This window comes from Lathyrus oleraceus, chromosome 3, assembly GCF_024323335.1.
Source record: "Lathyrus oleraceus cultivar Zhongwan6 chromosome 3, CAAS_Psat_ZW6_1.0, whole genome shotgun sequence".
Taxonomy (NCBI): Eukaryota; Viridiplantae; Streptophyta; class Magnoliopsida; order Fabales; family Fabaceae; genus Lathyrus; species Lathyrus oleraceus.
In genome coordinates, this window is record NC_066581.1 from 298,204,731 (window position 1) to 298,217,286 (window position 12,556).

The 12,556-nt window shown below is 39.4% G+C and overlaps 1 protein-coding gene across 1 annotated transcript; it reads left to right on the top strand.

Annotated features, from left to right (window-relative positions):
* Positions 1-9,426: 9,426 nt before the first annotated feature.
* Positions 9,427-11,136, top strand: LOC127130947 (uncharacterized). Its single transcript, XM_051059897.1, has 2 exons — positions 9,427-9,682; positions 10,562-11,136. The coding sequence occupies exons 1-2, from the start codon at positions 9,427-9,429 to the stop codon at positions 11,134-11,136; spliced, it is 831 nt and encodes a 276-aa protein (XP_050915854.1).
* Positions 11,137-12,556: the final 1,420 nt, after the last annotated feature.

Here is a 12,556-nt window from a genome sequence, read left to right on the forward strand (position 1 = left end):
AAGAATATTAAGAAGATTGTGCAGAAAATGGTCGTGACCTATAAGGAATGGCACGGGGTGTTGCCGTTTGCATTGCATGGGTATCGAACCTCGGTGCGTACATCTACTAGGGCAACGCCTTTTTCGCTTGTGTAAGGAATGGAAGTCGTGCTACCGGTTGAGGTCCAGATTCCTTCATTGAGAGTCCTAATGGACGTGAAATTGAAGGAGGCTGAATGGGTAAGGACTCGGTATGAAGAGTTGAGCCTGATTGAGGAAAAGAGGCTGGCAGCCATTTGTCATGGGCAGTTGTACCAGCAGCGGATGAAACGTGCTTTTGACCGGAAGGTATGACCTCGTGTGTATCACGTAGGGGATCTGGTGTTGAAAAGGATCCTTCCTCCTCAAAACGATCGTCGGGGCAAGTGGACACCCAATTATGAAGGTCCATTCGTGGTCAAGAAGGTTTTCTCTGGCGGAGCCTTGTTGTTGACGACCATGGATGGTGAGGATTTTCTATCCCCTGTGAATGCGGACGCAGTTAAAAAATACTTCGTATAAGAGACCCGCTGGACGAAAAGAATAAAATAGTCCAGGCAAAAAGGGGGCATCCCGGCGAACCAGAAAAAATGAAAAAAGGTTCGGGAAAAAATTAGGGATAAAAAGAGAAAAAACTTGACACCCGGCAAGTCGAAAACCCCACAAGGGCGGCTTGGGCAAAAAAGGGTATCCCAGTGGACTGAAAACCCGAAAGGGCGGTCCAGGCAAAAGAGGGAATGAAACGAACAACTGCGTCTAGCATGATCATTTACACTATGGATATGACACATGGATAATCCCTGGCAGAGATCGGTCGGAAGCGTCTTGTTCAGAAGGCAGAAAGCGCGGAGAGTCTTGAGGACATATGGGTTGTAACCGAGTTGGAACTCGATGAGATCACGGGTTCACATTGCCATTAGTATAGATTTTCCTTTTGTACGCAATTACCTCTTTTCAGGGATTGCTTCCCGCGTATTGCTCAGTTACGAGCCACCTTTTTCAATCAATAAAATGCATATTCAGTCAAATAATTTTGTTTTTGTTTTCATTACCGCTTTGATTGCAAAAACATTTGTTTATTTTGATAAGAATCTTTGCATTTTGAGACATAGGGGTCCCTTCCAATGCATGTTCGTAAGATTGAAAACTTAAAATCTTATTCGGAAGGTTGAGTGACCTAGGTGTTGAAATTTTGGCACGCCTGGGGCACGTTTTATCTAACGATCTCTTTTGCAGGTGTTGTTGGTTATTTTCACTCACTTGCAGGTTGTGACGCGAAGCGTTTCTTTTTGACAAAAGATTCTTTTGAAGTCCGATCAGGGACGAGGAATTGAAGAATGGTGAAAAGACGACGAAGAATTGCGACGATCCTAGAAGGTTAATCAATAAGACTCTTCAAAGTCTAAAAAAGTGGGAAGCCGATACTGTGGTTAGATGGTGAATGTCGTTGTTCGACGAGTCGACAGGTGTTCCACGTCAAAAATTTCGTACCTCCCCAGCGGATTCGAGGTCGTTGTTTCCTCGGAAGCCAGGCCTGAGGTTTGTTGCTTCCCCTAGCAGGCTTAAGATTGTTATCTCCCCAGCAGGTTCGAGATCGATATTTCCTCAGCAGCAAGTCTGAAGAGTTTTGTTTCCCCAATGGAGGTGTGCATTGGTAGTTTCCCCAGCGAAGTCCCCAAGCGGATCGAGTTCGGTGGAGGTCATCCCCAATGAGGATTATCCTTTCCCCAGCAGCAGTGTTATTCCCAAGCAGGATTGGAGACTGGAGCGATATCGAGTTCCTCGAGCTCCCCAGTAGAGTCCCCTGAGGGGGATACTTTTTTATGCATTCATCATTTAGAGAAGCATAGCATATTGCATAACTCAATGCGTAGCATTTCCATGGTTATGGAGCATTACGCTGTAAAAACTCATGCATCAGCATTGCAAGCATAAAACTCGTCTCGAGTCGTGGTTACTGTTTGAGAATTGGTTTTGCTGGTTGGTGAAGATGTTACTCTGAGGAGTTCGGCATCGTGATTCTGAATCGACAGTATTCCCCAGTAGTGCGATATTGGAGGAAAATTCCGTCGTGCGGAGATGGAAGGTGGAAGATGTTACTCTGAGGAGTTCGGCATCGTGTTTTAAATTAACAGTATTCCCCAGTAGTGCGATATTGGAGGAAAATTTTTCGTTGGGCGGAGATGGAAATGAAGATCGGAGAACGTTACGCGATCAGTGCGACTCAAGTCGTGGTTACCGTTTGAGAGTTGGTTTAGCCGGTTGGTGAAGATGTTCCTCTGAGGAGTTTAGCATCATGACGTTGGAGCAACAATATTCCCTAGTAGCGTGATATTGGAGGAAGAAATTCCATCGGGCGGAGATGGAAATGAAGATCGGAGAACGTTACGCGATCAGCGCGACAATCGGGGTTCAAATGGAGAAAAGGAAGTGTTGGGCATTTTCTGGAGAACGGGGTTCAATTGGAGATTGGAGTTGAAGATGGTATCCGGGATGAGGTCCTCAGGATTGTCTTCTGATCATGTGTCACCTTAGACTTTGGCGAGGCCTAGAGAAGTTGTTATGGGTGTCTTCGAGGGAAGAAATGCACATGATTACCTTCCTGTTGTGAAGGTGTACCCTCTGGTATGTCGCCATCAGGGTTTGGTGTTATTTCCGACATTGCCAACGAAATTAGCATGGGAAAATGGAGAACGGGGTTCAAATGGAGAAAAGGAGACATAGGGTGTTTTCTGGAGAATGGGGTTCACAATGACGATCAAGAGCTATCTTCAGGCGACCGGGGTTCAAATGGAGAGCGGGGTTCATTGTTTGGCATCAGGAGTGACATGAAGTTGTCGGGGTTCAAATGCGGCGATCAGGGATCATTCGCGCGAAAGAGAAATTTTTTTTTTGTGGTTCAAAGGAAAAAAAATCAAAAAAAAAATCAAAAAAGAAAAAAAACTCAAATCAAAAAAGTTGTGGGGTTCAAGAAAAGCAAAAAAAAAATAATAACAAAAGAATAATCCCCAGCAGAGCGCAAATTGTCCGTTTGTTCTTGGTATTCAACCATTCTTCACCCTGGTAATCTGGAAGCCGAGGCTGTTCATATCGATGGGTTCACAGTAGATTGAGTAGGGGCAGCCTGTTCGTGGCTCATCTTTATTATCCCCAGTGTAAGTCGTTGGCCCGCGCGCCTCAATTATCACTTTCCCTATTTTTGCCGATGCTGACAGGCATGAAAAGTTTTTCCGGTATTCAGACCGAAGTGGCATTCAGGCCAGTTGCCCGGTATTCAAACCGAAGTGGCATTCAGGCCAGTTTTTCGGTATTCAGACCGAAGTGGCATTCAGGCCAGTTTTTCCGATGTTCAGATCGAAGAAGTTTCTGACGTTCAGGTTGAAGCACTTGTGGCATTCAGGCCAGCTTTCCGATGTTCATATTGAAGAAGTTTCCGACGTTCAGGTCGAAGCACTTGTGGCATTCAGGCCAGCTTTCCAGTATTCAGACTGAAGTGGCGTTCAGGCTAATCTCTCGGTGTTCAGACCAATATTGATAATCTCATATCTTCCGATGCTCAGATCGAAGTCATTTTCAGTACTCAGATTGATGAGTGGCATTCAGGCCATGGTTATTCCTGTGTTACCATTTATTTTGGTATCCAGGTCAACATTCTTTTTTGGTAGTCAAGCCGACTCTCACCGTACCAGACGGGTTCTTCTTTCAAGATCACCTCGTTGCCGATTCTGACAGGCATTGTTACTTAATTCCCAGCGGAGCGCAAATTGTTCGTCTGTTCTTGGTATTCAACCACTCTTCACTCTGATCATCTGAAAGCCGAGACTGTTCATATCAACAAGTTCACAGTGGATTGAATAGGGGCAGCTGTAACACCTCAAAATTTGCCCTCCTCTTCTTGGGACTAGTTTGACACATTGCACTTTATGTTTTAGGACATTAGGCATTGCATTTTTTCATATCATATGGAAATAAGAAGATCATCCTCCAAAGTCTTTTCAGAAGATGGGAAGTTACATGATTCAAGCCTGAGGGTCTTTATGAATTGATGATCAACCATCTGAGGGTTTACACTTCAATTAGGGTTTCCTGATTCTTCTAAGGTCTTGAGCATCATCTTGTTTGCAAGGGTATATCACCATCATCATGATTCTATCATCATCCAGGGTTTCATGATTCATGCTCAGTTTCCTTTGGATTAGGGTTTTGACCTATGGTCAACCCTAATCAATGCCTTTCTTCCAGCCAGGGTTTCTCAAGGAGATGGGGTATTTTTATGGGATGAAGATCACATGGTAATATGAAGTAGCTTACATGAGCTAGGGTTTCATTTTTGAGCATTTTCCCCAAGTGGTAGAGGCTCAAGCTGATCAGGGCATGTCAAGGTCATCTGAGGATCAACAAGTCAACTGTGCAAGAGCTGAGGGCTTTGAGTTGGGGAGGTGAATTTAAACACCTCATTCATGTTCAAACAAAGTCCATTTGTCATTTCAAACACCTATATTGAAGATTTTGAAGTCATGGCAAAAGTTTCCAAAAATGGAAAGTGACCTGTAATTAAAAGTTTCCAAAAATGCCAAGTTTTTGGTCCACATTCAACTTCACTTTCCAACATCAAAGAAGCTTAAAATGGATTTTTGGTGAACATGAAAGTTGAATATCTTTCTCTCCCCTTTTCAAAAAGCCCTATTTCATGATCATCTGATGATTGGTTGAGAAGTTATGGCCAAATGATCACAAAGTGTACATGGAATTTCAAAGTGGCATAACTTTTGATTCAAAACTCCAAATTGGTCCACTCTTTTTGCAAAATGCTTGACATGACCAATACTTTCCAAATGAATCTTTGACTTGCATGGAAAAAGATCACATGACTACTTGTTCACACATATGCATTTTGGAGGGAAATTTGATCATTCAAATTTGGTTGATCATACAAATAAAATACCACTTCCATTGCGTTTATTGGTTTGTTTTAAGTGAATCCAAGCTTTTGCATGGGAAACTCACGTGTTGCATGGGCATAATGGTGCATTATTCATTTTTTTGCAAATACTCCATATTTCACTAATCTTGTTTAACCATTTCCTAATCCTAATTTCAGCATGATTAACACCTCATATAAAAGCTAAACCATAACTGAATTTGCTCATAACTAACTTTTGAGATCTAGAATTTTCATTTCCCTCCAATTTTTATCTCACTTGGATTTTCATTTTCTTCACACAAACACCTAATATTTTCTGAGATACTTGATCCTCATGGAATTCTGAGCAGGAATCAACCATTATTTGTTGGAATTGAGCAAGAATTGGAGCAGTTCAAGTGCAACCTCGTGTTAATGGAAGCTTGAAATTCAGTTGGATCTAAGAGGTTTCAGTTGATTTTTTTGTACACAAAGCTTCGAAGCAAGTATAGAGGAGAAGATCTGGAAGTTCTGGAAGCTTGAACACACGGTTTTTGATCACTGCACTTCAAGTAAGTGAAAATTCGACCTCTCTCTTTTGCCAATTTCTTGTGATAATCGTGTAGATCTTGCTTAGGTGATCATGCTGATATGTTTAGAATTGGTTTTGTTGAAGAAATGAGGAAGTTATGTTGAATATAAGTTTGGATCTCAAAACTTCTTTGCCTCGATCCGTGAAATCTAGAGAGAATTAGGAGATTTGGATTGTAGATTTGGCTTCCTTGTGAGAAGATCTTTCGAACCATGTAAGATTCGTCCATTTCTGGAAAAATCCATGGCGGCGCTCCGCCTGGTTGGCCGGAGAAGATGGTTGTTACTGTCGTCCGCCACCGTCTGGTTCAGGCTATGGTTTGAGTCTCAAAACGCAGCATTTTGGCAAGCGCTTTTGACCTGGCCTAGCGCGAGTTCGATACTCCACTTTTGCATTTTCAGAATTCCATTTGTTTTCTCCCTAGAGCGACATTGACCTTGCGCGCATCAGTTCGATTTCGTGCCATGCAGTTTTCAGAATTTTAATTGAGCGCTCATTTTTACCTGGCACGCGTGAGTTCAATACCTGGCTGAGGCATATTCTGAGTTTTATTTGAATTTCATTTTTCTTCCATTATCTCATATTAATTCAATTATTTTCTTCAACTTTGAAAAATCACAAAAAATAGTAAAAATGTCCAAATTGATCCCAATTTTTTTTCCACATTCTTGTTTTGTTGTCTAGCATTTTTTCATATGATTTTCATGATTTGTTGATTTCTGGATTTTTATTTGATATTTTTTGATTGAGCATTGTGTCATTTGGATATGTTGCATTCATTTGCTTGTGAAATCTCCATTGTTGATCCAATTGATCTTAAATTTGGTGTGCTTGATCCTCACATGTGACATGATTTTTGAGCTTTGGTTTGGGATTTTTATCATATGCCATCACTGTTTTAGACACATGAACATGTAGTGTGACAATTTGTGTCACATTTTGGATGTAGCACTTGTGCATTTTTATTCATCTACCATTTGAGCTCTTTTGGATCTAATTTTTTGCACATTACTTGTTCATAACATGTGGAATCCACATAAAAAATTTCAAGACCATTGGATGTGTTTCTGTTTTGATTTGGAATTTCTAACTTGGATGTCCAATTTGTGTACCTTTGCTTGCCTTTGCTTTACATGAATTGTTTGAAGCACTTGCATTATGAATTGATCTTGGTCCTTTTGAGGACATCTTGTTGATTTTTTAAATGTGTATTATGCAAAAGATTGACTTCTGTTTTGATCATTTGGTTTGGTTTTGGACCTAGTCTTTGCACTAGTGTTTTTGTACATAACTAATTGTGCTTTGTGTTTCAGGTTTGGACATTAGCCTTGATGATTGGTTTGGTCTCACCTTGTGAGATGCAAATACCTTTGAATACTAACTATGATTGTTTTGTAGGTCAATTGATGTGATGAACTCATTTGAGTGCTTGCATTTGTGCCTTGCATTGAGTTGTAAATATTGGAAAGTTCCACTGTTTGTCTGTTGGTTTTCTGATTGAGATATTAACTGTTTAAGCTTTTGTACAGGTACATTAGTTGCTTGCTAGCTAGCTTTTTCTTAAGCTTAGGAGTGTGGTTGATACACCACTGAGGTATTTTAGCCTTCTTACTCCATGTAGTCTGGAAGTCCTGTCACTTTTTTGGCAGGCATTTGGCTGAAGTCCTCCTTATGAGGCTCTGATTGTGATTGTTTACATTTGTGCCAAAGACCTCCAAATGAGGCATGTCACTTGGAGGTATAGGATGCGATGTCCTAGCGAGCATGTTCCCTTTTCCCCGAACTACGTTGACTCTGATGGTTTGTTTCTGACAAACTACGTAGGCCCAGGACGCGACATCCTGCCGAGTCCCCTTCCTCCGTCTTCTTTCCCCTGTTTATTATTCCAGTGCGTGCATTTCTTTGAGCAGTTTATCAGCAACCTTTTCCTATTCTTTTGAGTGTGGATCCCGTCGAGTACGACGGACGTGAGGGGTGCTAATACCTTCCCCTTACGTAACCGACTCCCGTACCTTGTAATCTCTGGTCGTAAGACCGTTCCTTTCCCTTTCTTAGGTTAGTCCTGCGCTTCCTTTCCGTCATAGGATGAATAGCGTCGGTGGCGGCTCTGTAAACTTGTTTTTTTTCCGCCGGTTGTTTTTCGCGTTGCGACATGAGCGAATGGCGTTTTGGTCCATCGAAGATCTGATTTCATTGACTATTGTGGATCTGTTTGAGGAGTGATAAAGAAAGAGTAGAATTTTTCTATTTAAGGGAGTTTTTCAGACAAGAGAAGCTCTTTTTTTGGGAAGCAAAAATCACACGATTCAGAATTAGAGAAAACAAGGTTTTGAGAAGACGAGATTTTCATGAGCGAAAGTAATTGAAGACCAAATTTCATCTAAGTACTTCTAATGTCTACATTTTATCATTTTATTTCCTTGAATACTATGAGTAGTTAAACCCCCCAATGCTAGAGGGGCCCTGATTTGAATATGTAATTACTTTGAGTTTATATTTGCAATAACAGTATTATTTTTCATAATTAATTTATTCTCGTGATGTTCTTAATGCTTTCTCTTTCGGAACAATTGAGATTGTTATATGATTATCAATTAGGTTGGACCGTCATTGGTAATGCTTTCATGAGATTATTCTACAATCGATATTACCTAGGATTATGGATACCCTGTAGAAACCAATTTGTTCTTGATAATAATAATGCTTAATTTCATCGGTTAATTTCTATGGACATAGAGATTAGATATGAATGATTAAAGGTTTTCTCACTAAGGCATTAGGAGAAAACACCCTTAAGATCTAGTATTAATTAATTGATATTTGTTGTTGCAATAGTGACTCAGAGTTGTTACAGGAAGAAATCACACACATTTCCTAACATATTACTCATATCTGTCAAAAATCGTTCCTTACACTATTTATTTTATTTGCAATTATTTTTATATATTCGCATAAAAAATTCCCAACATTAGTTTTTGTTTAATTGAACAACAATTAGAACTCAATATTTACAAGCAGTCCTTGAGATCGACATTCGAGGAACTTTCCTCAGTATTACTACAAAGGCAAAATAGTACACTTGCTATTTCCCGATCAAGTTTTTGGTTCCGTTGTCGGGACTGCCAAAATATAGAGTTCAATTTAGTTCAGTTAAAAATTTATTGCTCTACAACTAAAATTTGATTTTTGTTATTTCATTTATTTCGACCTTTATCAATTAATCTATTTATGATATTTTTATGTGAGGTAAGGCCTCAGCTGAATTTCCTTTTAACACATAAATCGGAATAATTTTGCGTGCAAGACTTAGACAAGCTAGATTAGCAAGACTAGAATCAGACAAAGAGCAACTCGGTGTTCATTCAGATTCAAAGCCAGAAAGATAGGCCAAAACAATGGGTGGAAATCCACCACTACCAGAAAGACTATTAGGTGACTATGTGATGACAAATGCATCGGATTGTAGGCTAAGAATTGTGAACCAAGCGGTGAATGTGCCAAACTTTCAGTTGCATCACAGCACTATTAATCAACTTGAGAGGAGACCTTTTTTGGGAAAAATGAACGAAGATGCAAATAAGCATTTATAAAGGTTTCTGACTATGAGCACCACTCTAAAGATAGAGGGGCACACTGAAGAGGAAAAGAAGCTACAATGTTTCCTTTTACCCTATCTGAAGATGCAGAAAAATGGTTTTAATCATTACCTGCTGGGAGTATTACCACCTGGGAATAAATGGAAACCACTTTTTTGAATGAGTATTTTTAAGCTTCAGTTTTCCTTAGGAAAAGATACGACATCATGAACTACAAATAAAAAGAGAGTGAATCACTTGGTGATTCATACAAGAGATTCAAGAGGTTACTTGTTGCTTGTCCTACACACAACTTAGATCAGACTGAGCAAATGTAGATGTTTGCCAATGGTCTTCGATTGAAGACAAAACAATTGATTGATACAACAACTGGTAGCTCATCAAACTTTTCAACAGCCACAAGTATTAAGAAGATCATTGAGGCGATAGCCGAAAATGAGCATTTAGAGTTGTATGATAGGTGTTCAAGCAAATCTAAAAGGGTTATTGATTTGAAGCTTGAAACAAATAAGATAAGGATAGAAGACACAGTTGCTGCAGAAGTTGAAAAGAAACTTAAAGCAATGAATATTGGTACACAATAGGTAGCTCAAATTCAACCGGCCCATAATGTTAGTTGTGAAATATGTGGAGGACCTCATTTGACTGTATACTGTGTTGCAACCGTGCAAAAAATTGAAGAGATCAATTTTTTGAAGCAGAACAACCCTTATTATAACACTTATAATCCATGCTGGAAGAATCATCCAAATTTCTCCTGGAAAGATCGACAAGGGAATGTTCAAAAGCAGGGTCCCATTCAATATCAGAACCAACCACAACAATACTAACAACAAGCTCCCAAAATGGTCGATTGGGAACTGGCCATTGAAAAGGTGGCAGCTCAAAATTCCCAGTACCAAAAAGAAACAAGAAATAATCAGGGGAACATTATTACTTCTATCAAAAATCTTAAAGTTCATATGGGTCAGATAGTACAACAAATAACAGGTTCTCGAGCACAAGGTTCCCTACCAAGTGAAACAGTACAAAATCTGAGAAATCATGAGAATATTAATTGTGTCACGACAAGAAGTCAGAAAGTTGCTAAAGATGAAGAAGAGAGGGAAACAAAGGATGACCATGTCATATAGGTAGTTCTGGAAGTAAGGGAAAATAAGAAAGAAGAAGAAGAAGTTATACCACCAGTAAAGCCAATTGAAGAGAAAAAAAAGGCTAAAGCAGTGATTAAGTTACCGTACCCTCAGAGAGTGACAAAGAAGGATCCAAAAGAGAAAGACTTTGAGAAATTCATCACAATGTTCAAAAAGTTAGAGATCAATATGCCTTTCTTCGAAGCACTCGAGCAAATGCCCATGTACCAAAAATTCATGAAAGAGGTAATCGCTAAAAAGAGACCAATAGGATATGGGTCGGTAACCTTTAATGAAATATGTAGTGCAATATCACCAGGTAGGAGAATACCTATAAAGCAGAAGGATCATGGATCTGTCACAGTCCCATGCACTATAAAAGACAGAACTTTCAAGAAGGTACTATTGTCAATCTACCAAAGGCTTGGTATTGGAAATGTCAGTGATACAAGGAAAAATCTAAAATTTGCAAATCACTCCATAAAGAATGCATATGGGATAGCGGAAGATGTATTGGTGACAATAGAGCAATTTTATTTTCCTGTTGATTTTGTGATCATAGACATACCTGAGGATGAAGAGACACCTATTATTCCTGGTCGACCATTCATGCGGACAAGTCAATGCAATTTCGACATAGGCCATGGTACACTAACTTTAAAAGTTTATGATGATGAAATAACCTTGAATGTTCTTGAAAACAAGAAGCTAGAGGTGGGAAAAGAATACCACTATCAAGTAGGCATGATCAGGACAGATGTGAAAGGCCAAAGTGACATGCCAACATCAGAAAAAGTCTCAAGAAGGTCATCTCATATGGTCTCACCTCCATTAGCAACCCCGAGTGGGAAAACTCCTATTTCCATTCCAAAAGCCATAAGAAAGAAGAGATAGAGAAATCAAGGTAAGTATATGGAAGTTAGAAAGGACTTGTGGCACAAAGGAATCCATACCTTTGAAAAAGACGGTTTCTTAGTTTTGGAAAAGAAGGGCAATAAGGTGTGAGCTGAAGTACCCCCATAACAGGGGGAATGAGGTGTCAAGCTAATGGCGATAAAGGAGCGCTTCTTGGGAGGCAACCCAAGGAAAGTATTCATAATTTTAATTTTTAGTTTCAATTTTATATTAATTTTTGAGGTTTGTTTGCTTTAAGTGGTTTATTTTCTGATTGCTTACTTTCATCTAGTAATATGATAACTGTAGCTTTAATGGTTGTGTGAAAAGTACCCAAACAGAAGGCATATGTGTCCTCCATGCATGTTAACTCGCCAAAATATTTTTTCTATACTTCTAAATGATCTAATTAGTTTAATTGAGTTGGACTGAAAGTTGAGAAGGTTTACCACAACTGATTGAGAAGCCACATCGAGCAAGAGGTACTATGGAGGTTGTCAGCTCTACCCAACAGGGTGAGAGCAGAAAAAACGAAAAACAATGTATATCATAAGAGATCATTCAGGTACGTCTTTATCATTCAGAACTTGCATACATTCTTTTCTTATTTCGGGTGCATGATTACACACATTGAGGCACATTTTTTCTACCACTGAGCCTTTCTAGCCATCCTTTTTATTATTATCCATTATTAACCCCATTTGAGCCTTTAACCATTTGTTTGTTTGGAAAAAAAAACACATAATATTAACCCATGGCCCAAACACTCCCCCACCATGTTCAGAGTATTTTTGTGAGTTATCAGATCCATGTTCATTCTAAGTTTGGGGTTGTTGTTGGGATAACAACCTTTAAGTTTGGGGTAGTTATGCCTAGTACAAAGAAGGGCACCTGATGATTGAAAAAAAAAAGAGAAGAAAAAGAAAAGAAAAGATGAAAATTTGTAAAATCAAATTGAAATGAATAAAAGAAAAGTAATCATCAGTGCACTTGAAAGAAGGAGAAGTCAGCGGATAAGACAAATCCAAAAGTTGAATCCACGATAACAGTTAATCTATCAGAATGAGAATAGTGAAGATAACGATCGTATTGACTCTGAACCTTATCCTACTTTATAAAAATTTCCTACCTTAACCCTAGCCCCGTTACAACCATAAAGACCTCAAAAAGTGTGTGTGTGTGTGTGTGTGTGTGTGTGTGTGTGTGTGTGTATCGTGCACCGGGACATCAAAAAATAATATATTCAAGCTTACGGTATGGTATTGCGTACTATGAATTTTGAGTGTAAACACATTAACACCTGAGAGATTTGGTGAGGGTGTGAATTGAGCTGACAAGTGAAGTAGTACTTTCAAGTGAAGGTGTGGTCAATTAATCAACCTCAGTAATCCAGCAAAAACCAAAGGTGTCAACAAATGAG

Bases quoted from the DNA above. Each gene is read 5' to 3' on its own strand.
- LOC127130947 (XM_051059897.1), top strand. From the start codon at position 9,427: ATGTTTGCCAATGGTCTTCGATTGAAGACAAAACAATTGATTGATACA. The intron at 9,683-10,561 runs GTACACAATAGG...CAATATCACCAG, and splicing joins ACTTAAAGCAATGAATATTG to GTAGGAGAATACCTATAAAG.